The sequence below is a fragment of the Sinocyclocheilus grahami genome, unplaced genomic scaffold (genome assembly GCF_001515645.1).
Source record: "Sinocyclocheilus grahami isolate Dianchi unplaced genomic scaffold, SAMN03320097.WGS_v1.1 scaffold48.1, whole genome shotgun sequence".
NCBI lineage: Eukaryota > Metazoa > Chordata > Actinopteri > Cypriniformes > Cyprinidae > Sinocyclocheilus > Sinocyclocheilus grahami.
Window position 1 is genome coordinate 1779512 of NW_015505227.1, and position 8656 is coordinate 1788167.

The window sequence follows — 8656 nt, forward strand, 5'->3', positions numbered from 1 at the left end:
CAGATTATGTATAACTCTAAATTTGACACTTATGACTGGTTTTGTGGTCCAGGGTCTCACATAAATACGGCATAAAGCAGGTTTCTGCATATAATGATAAGTTTAGTCTGTAACATAAAATAAATGCTGAAAATCCTGTAAGGGAAAGTTACAAACATATACTGATAATAAACATTTGCTGATGTAGTGCTGTGCCCTCTGATTCTAAACAATAATAATAATTATCATTATAGAGTATTTCAGTTTTGCAGTACAGTCTGGTCCAAATAAATGTTAAGGCACAAGAAAGTACATCCTGAATCTAATACATTTACAGACACAGTATATACAACTCTATTTTTTTCATGTTAATTTGGTTTGGCACAATTAGAAATTACTTTAAAAATAAATCCTAACCCTCAAAACAATGAATTAAAAAATATATATATATAACATTTAATTACTCCAATAATAACAATAAAAAAAAATTCAGTAGCCTACAATTTAATTCTGTCACAACTTCTTGGTGTCTCTTGCTGAGTAACTTAAATGTTAAGGATGGGGGAGACTGCAAAGGGAGGAACTGGCTGACAGGTTTGCTAGGACACCAGTAGGAAGGCAGATTTTGGAGAGTATTAAGACATTAAGGAGAACTGGGGAACATTTAATTACTCCAATAATAACAATAAAAAAAAATTCAGTAGCCTACAATTTAATTCTGTCACAACTTCTTGGTGTCTCTTGCTGAGTAACTTAAATGTTAAGGATGGGGGAGACTGCAAAGGGAGGAACTGGCTGACAGGTTTGCTAGGACACGAGTAGGAAGGCAGATTTTGGAGAGTATTAAGACATTAAGGAGAACTGGGGATTTCTCCTTCCGACAGGGTCTTAAAGTGCACGGATAGAGCCTCCTCCTCGGGATTCGGTGGTCGCCTAAAATCTTCTCTTGTCACCACGTAACCCACCAAGACCCCAAAGCACACCAGCAACAAGCCTAAAGTGTTCGCCAGGACCCCCTCACCAGTAAACCTGGAGTAAGTTTCCCTAAGAACAAGAATTGTACCATAAAATTGTCATTGTTAGATGAACAGAAAAACACTGTAGTAGCTTGCACATCTTAAATAACACAAGCTTCAGATCCACTTCGACCAAAACACTCATTTAATAAAGATTTGCTAGTTATGTCAGTCTGGGGGAATTATTATTTTTTTCCAGATGCGAGAAGAGTGTTTATTTATGGATTAATAATGTTAATAATCATAAGTGCATTACATTAAATCCTTTAAGTATTCATGATTTCTGCAGTAAATGAGCATATAAGGAATATTATCTTGAATTTGTGTGTAAGATTCCCTTTTAGGTGATTAGTTCGGTAGATATGTCTGTGTGCAAGGATTGAATTGTGGTTGCTGCTGTAACAATATAATTTCCTGTGAAGGATTAATAAAGTATTTACTACTAATAATAATAATAAAACAGCATTTGATGCCAAATATCATTGCTATTCATTGAAAGTCTCTTTCCACTGTGACATTCCTTTCCCCTGTTCAAAATGTTTACCTCAGCTTAGTGACATCAGTTGTTATTTTTCATATATTTCAGATGCATGCACTGACACTCACATGATACTGAAGAGCAGTTTCTCTGTGATTCCCAGCAGACAGGATCCCACAGACATGGTCAGCAGCAACAGGCCAAAGAAGGCGTGCAGCGGGAGATACCAGCTCCTCAACTGAGCAGAGGCCCATGGGAAAAGGAAAAATCCCAGTCCCAGTAACCACTGGAGGAAATGAGAGGAGAAGCAGTCACTCCAAAGACCACTTGACGTGATGTATTCTGCTGGCCTCTTCAAAATGTTTTAAGATCAGGTCTTCTCAAATTATGAAAAAAAAGTATATAAACGAGTAATAATCTATTTTAAGCAGACATATTATGCCCCTTTTTACCATATGTAATATAAGTCTCTGGTGTCCACAGAATGTGTCTGTGAAGTTTCCGTTCAAAATATTCCACAGATCATTTATTATAACATTTTGAAAATGCCTATTTTGAGTGGAAGCAGAAGCACGCTGTTTTTCAGGCCTGTCTCTTTAAATGCAAATGAGCTGCTGGCTCCCCGCCCCCTTTTCCAGAATAGAGCTGTGCCATTCAGCTCGTATCTGATAAAAACATCCGTTTTGGTTCTGATTATCATGTTTATCGCGCTGAAATCATGCGTTTTAAACCATATGAGTTTAAACTTCTGATATACAGTTTTCTGAGCGCACACGGACAGAAAGCGGCTGTCACAGCATGCGAATACTAAACGAAGTTCTCATTCACACACACGTTTACGTTAAAAACACACATGAGTAACAAAAGCAGTAGGTTATGTCTGTGAAGATAAACAGCTGGGAAATAAATTGCATGTTTATTTTAGATCTGTGTGGCAGCAGTAATATACAGTAAATAAATCAATAAATCCTCTGCTCTCTCGTCTCCTCTGAGGCTGGGACTCTAAACAGTGTTCTGTGCAGCCAAAGACAGATCAGTTAGCATGTTTTGCTCAAACTTTCGCCATGGCGTTAGAACTGTAACGTTGTCGCTTACGAAATCAAATGACGGTGCCATGGGTGGAAACTTACAGATTAAGGGGCGGTTATATTATAATGAGATCCCTTTGCAACATCACCAAGGGAGCGGAATCAAGACGCGCTAGTTTTCTCAGACACTTGCAGAAAAAGGCTTACAAAAACAAAGTTACTGGGTGAATCTTTTTCACGTGTCCTTGGTTGGTAGATGCACCGGGCACCTTATTATAGCATTTAAAAACCACGAAAAGTTAGATTTTCATGATATGTCACCTTTAAAAAAAACAATAATGTTAAAGAAAACTATATATATAAAGAAAAAACTTTTTAGTATTTTTTAAAATTATTATAACAATTTTCATATTTAAATAAAATAATCCTATTTTTTTTAGCTGTATGTAGAGTATGAAGTGGACTAGTAGGTTTCAAGGCTGGTTTTCCATTCTGTATAAATATATCCATACAATAAAAACGAATGCAAACACTAATGGCAATGTGCTGATGTTAAGTGATGTTAGCAGTGTAATGGATGTGAACACAAGGGGGTCTGCTAATGCAGAGTTTCCAAACCACATACACTCAGTTGTTCAAATAAGGAAGAAGGAAAATGTTTAATGCCAATGCTGGTCAAAATGAAATTACTGCATATTACCTGTATGAAAAACAGCACAAAAGTGAGCATGCCACACCAGCTGTGCAGAGAATACATATGAGAGATCTTAGCTGACGAATGGAAGTCAAATACGGCCACCAGACCTAAGAAGAGAGAAAGAAAGAGATATTATACAGTATAAATAGATATCTATTTAAATATATGATTATAATTTAAAATAGCTGTTTTAGACGTTAATATATTTTAAAATGTAATTTATTCCTATGACGGTAAAGCTGAATTTTCAGCATCATGACTCCAGTCTTCAGTGTCACATGATCCTTCAGAAATCAGTCTAATATGCTGATTTGCTGCTCAATATACATTTCTTATTATTATCAATGTTGAAAACAGTTGTGTGGCATAATAAGGTTCTTTAATAAATAGAAAAATAGTATTTATTTTACTTAAAAAAAAAAAAAAAAATCTTGCTGACCCCAAACTGCTGTATTGGTGTTGACTTCTGAAAATGCAAATATAGTTATCCTGTGCCTTGTGAACGTGTTTATGTGAGGGAAATTTTAGTTTTCCCCTTATTTAACGGTTCAAATGGCACATTAGACATGGGAAATTGTGACCGCAGCAGTTGTGAATTACAGCTAAAATCTGTGTCGCTGAACAAATACCCAACAAAACAACAGTGCAGCCAAACGTCATTTACTGCCGAGCAGTGTTTTTCTTCTAACCTGTTAGCAAACACATGCTGAACTTACCCACAATACTGATGATAAGGGCCATCATATGCAGCAGAGCGTGGAGAATTTTCACTGAACGCTTAGTCTCGTTTCTAAAGACACGATAAACCAGAACAGCTGCGGTAGAGAAAGAACAAGAAATAACAAGTCATATTTTCACATGTAAAAAGATTAGCCAATCATGAAAGCATTACAAGTATAAAGTAACAGAACACATATAAAAGTCTTAAAGGTACAGGACCAAAAACAGCCCGTGTCAGGTTTGAAATTCTACAGATGCAGAAACCCGACGAACAACAGGCTAAGGATGTATTACCATGTGTCTTTTTGGCCTTTCTACAAGCAGTCAGATCCCCTCTGGGCTACTTTTACTGGTGCTTTTTGGGATAGCTAAACCTCTATTAGGCCAATGACCTTTCAGGTATAATGTCCTGATTGAATTGCCATGATAAGGGCTTTGAATCAGATGACCACTGCTAAAGATATTAGCTCAATTAGTGTCTGTCTCTGTTGAGTGTTTTAAGTGTTCAGATGGAAGAACCATGAATGTGATTATGCTTGAATAATAGCTCTCTTACCATTTTCTTTCCTGAAACCTTAACTATAGCAGTTACTGATTAATAGAGAAAAGCACGCAATACCGACTCTCAGCAGGGCTTGAGCTCTGTTTGAAAACCAACCATGAAGTATCCTAGCCAATATTGATTCATTTATACACAAAAATCAGGAAGCAAATCCGATATGAGCTCTAATAGCATTAGCTGGCCCTTTCTGTTCAGTATTGTGTGTGTTTTAAAAGCAAAGAGTCGCATACACACACCCTAAAGGCTGAGGGACAGAAGACACACAGATGTCTTATTAGACCATTACATTGAGTCTCTATATTCCAGCTATTTTTTTTATGAAACATTACAAGTCACACTTGTTTTTATCTTTAGAATAACCTGGAATGGCCAGTGGTGGAAAGAGTACTGAAAAAATATACTCAAGTAAAAGTACCATTACCTTCTAAAAAATGTAGTGTGAGTAGAGTAAAAGTGCTTGTCCAAAAAACTACTTGAGTAAGAGTAAAAGAGTAGCCTATTTAAAAGTACTTATGATTATAATTTAAAATAGCTGTTTTAGATGTTAATATATTTTAAAATGTAATTTATTCCTATGACGGTAAAGCTGAATTTTCAGCATCATGACTCCAGTCTTCAGTGTCACATGATCCTTCAGAAATCAGTCTAATATGCTGATTTGCTGCTCAATATACATTTCTTATTATTATCAATGTTGAAAACAGTTGTGTGGCATAATAAGGTTCTTTAATGAATAGAAAAATAGTATTTATTTTACTTAAAAAAAAAAATAAAAATCTTGCTGACCCCAAACTGCTGTATTGGTGTTGACTTCTGAAAATGCAAATCTAGTTATCCTGTGCCTTGTGAACGTGTTTATGTGAGGGAAATTTTAGTTTTCCCCTTATTTAACGGTTCAAATGGCACATTAGACATGGGAAATTGTGACCGCAGCAGTTGTGAATTACAGCTAAAATCTGTCGCTGAACAAATACCCAACAAAACAACAGTGCAGCCAAACGTCATTTACTGCCGAGCAGTGTTTTTCTTCTAACCTGTTAGCAAACACATGCTGAACTTACCCACAATACTGATGATAAGGGCCATCATATGCAGCAGAGCGTGGAGAATTTTCACTGAACGCTTAGTCTCGTTTCTAAAGACACGATAAACCAGAACAGCTGCGGTAGAGAAAGAACAAGAAATAACAAGTCATATTTTCACATGTAAAAAGATTAGCCAATCATGAAAGCATTACAAGTATAAAGTAACAGAACACATATAAAAGTCTTAAAGGTACAGGACCAAAAACAGCCCGTGTCAGGTTTGAAATTCTACAGATGCAGAAACCCGACGAACAACAGGCTAAGGATGTATTACCATGTGTCTTTTTGGCCTTTCTACAAGCAGTCAGATCCCCTCTGGGCTACTTTTACTGGTGCTTTTTGGGATAGCTAAACCTCTATTAGGCCAATGACCTTTCAGGTATAATGTCCTGATTGAATTGCCATGACAACATTTACAACTCTGCTTGTTTGCAGCGTTAAAACATGGGTTCATTTTCACATTTGGGAAATTTTCCGTCATTGGTCAGCAGGAGGCACTTTCACTGCAGAAACAAAGCGGTTTCCTCTGTAACGACTGTACACAAAGCAGCACAGAAAAGGGCAGTGCTCATGTTTATTTAATGTTTGTCTGTGTTTTAGTTGGTTAGGTTTGTATTTCATTATGTTCTGTTTATTGTCCTAGATATGTATAGTATACATATCTATTTATTGTGAGATGTAGTAACTATAGTAAGCGCGGAGCCAATTGCCGTATGTTGTCAGAAACTACCGTGAAACGCTTAGTATAAACACTTAGGTTAAGGGCGACAGTTAAGACGTTTGTTGCAACACTCCTAAAGAAATCCCTTACCTCAGGGATTTTTCCCCCTCAGGGATACCCCTAAGTTAAATTAATTCTCAGATTTTACTCGCCAGTGTGTGAGTTGGATGCTGAGTTCCATAGAGGAAGACCAGGCCGAGGACCATACAGAGTGGGTGGACGTTAAACTCTTGTGCTGAGCCGTCCCAGGCGTAGCCTCCACGGTAATGCCCCATCCACACGCCTGTGATCACCACACATGCCACCCCCAGCACCTGAGAGCCCGCCACGTACCACGGCAGCGTCCGCAAGCCGCCCATGCTCAACGGCATACCCTCCATTACCTGCGAGACGGGGTGAAGTAAAGAAAGAGAAAACTGGAAAACCTTTAAGGGATGTACAAGACGCCACCTCTTATGCGAATGACAGATTTATTATAAAATAGTGATAGTAGATTTGCTTTTTTCACTTAAAATAGATCATTTTGACACGGATATGTTCTTGACATAGACCATATGTTCAGTGAGACACACAAGTACAAAATAGTTATAAACTAAAAACAGGCAGGTGCGCGAAACTACTTGTTTTATTAAAAATAAATAAAAAGTGGAGATGCTATACAGACATTAAAGAATGAACAATACACACTGTTTACATTCTATATTTGCAATATTATTTAACATAGAACGGGATTTTAATATTGGCAGTGAAGAAGCTGCATGAATGTACAATGGGTCGAATTTGCAGTAAGTCTTCACGTTGTGGTTTGAATACCACATATCACGTGATGCCTTTAGTAAACACATTATGCAGATAAAGAAGTATCATGTGGTCTTTGCCAGCCTTAAGAAAGCACAACATCACCCACTGTAAAAACAATCGGTTACATGACTGCATGATGATTAACAAGCTTAAACTCCCTCTTAGCTGGCACAGACACATCATATTTAGAGGGCTGGAGCCACCAACCTCGTGATAATAATAACAAGCTATAAGATGAAAACTTGGATAACAGTGGGAAAACTCCTCTAGACGTCATGCAAAACATAATCAAGAGATGATGCCATTTCAAATTGTATTTGCCACTAAATTATGGTGCAGCAGCGTCACGCGCTGTCAATACTATGGAAAAAGGGTCACTCACCTGCGCCACGTCTCCAGACAGCCAGAGAAAAGGGCGTGTTTTTATGATTGTGTATTTCGGACAAGAATCACAAGATCCTTATTGCTTGAAGGGGTTTTGTGACCTACTATTAAATTGCATCTGATATTCTCTCTATACCGTTTACGCGAAGCCTCTGCTGATGTAGACGCGCGACTCGCGAGCCTGCCTGATATTTCACATATCAACTTGTATTGTAGCGCACCGCACGCACGGCTTGACGCACTTGGAAGTTGACGGGCAGATTCTGACCACGCCCCCGCGCTGTCACTATTGGCTGCTCCTCGTGAAAGGGGAGGGGTTACTATGCAGAGGATGAGGTCTGAAACGCACTTCGGTTGCCTTTGAGCGATTGCTGAAGATTGTATATTGTCTAAAATAAATCATAGGCTGCTAGAGAGACATTTTTAGTACTTCCAAAAAATCCTCGAAAGAATGCTGCATGGGATCACATCTAAATATTAGGCTACTAAATATCTGATTAATAATACTTCATTGATTATTCGTTTGGTGATGTCTGTTTGGATTCTTTATGCGTATGTGTAGCCTACTACTGTTCAAAAGTTTGAGCTTTTGAATGTTTTTGAAAGCAGAAAGAAGTTTCTTATGCTCGCCAAGGCTGCAAGCGTCTGATTAAAAATACAGTAAAAACAACAATATTGTGAAATATTATTATAATTTAAAACAACTGTTTTCTATTTTAATATATTTTCAAATGTCATTTATTCCTGATGGCAAAGTTGAATTTTCAACAATCATTACTCCAGTTTTTTGCGGATTTGGTGCTCGAGAAATGTTATTATTATATTATCAATGTTGAAAACAGTTGTGCTGCTTAATATTTTTTTTGGAAACCTTAATGCATCAGGATTCTTTGATGAATAGAAAGGTCAAAGGAACCGCATTTCTTTGAAAAAATAAATATTTTGTAACATTATAAATGTCTTTACTGCCACTTTTGGTCAATTTAAATAAAAGTAACAATTTATTATACGAATCTATTTATTTATATTATTTGTATATTTATTTATTTCAGCCAAAAACTGTGATCCTTCATAGAATAAGCAGTTTGGAATATGGATGGATGGAAGTCAAAAACTTGTAAATAAACGAGTAAATTAAATACTTTTGAAATAAATACATTTGTTTATTTACATAGGCTGTTACAA

General features: G+C 37.0%; 1 protein-coding gene across 1 annotated transcript; it reads right to left on the reverse strand.

Annotated features, from left to right (window-relative positions):
• Nucleotides 1-685: 685 nt before the first annotated feature.
• On the reverse strand, nt 686-7701 carry cyb561 (cytochrome b561). Its single transcript, XM_016268975.1, has 6 exons — nt 7470-7701; nt 6463-6669; nt 5542-5644; nt 3202-3305; nt 1602-1759; nt 686-1023 (listed from the first exon to the last, which is right to left on the reverse strand). Exons 2-6 carry the CDS (start codon nt 6664-6666, stop codon nt 831-833), a joined length of 762 nt encoding a protein of 253 aa, XP_016124461.1. The 5' UTR covers nt 6667-6669; nt 7470-7701; the 3' UTR covers nt 686-830.
• Between the last annotated feature and the right edge of the window lie 955 nt (nt 7702-8656).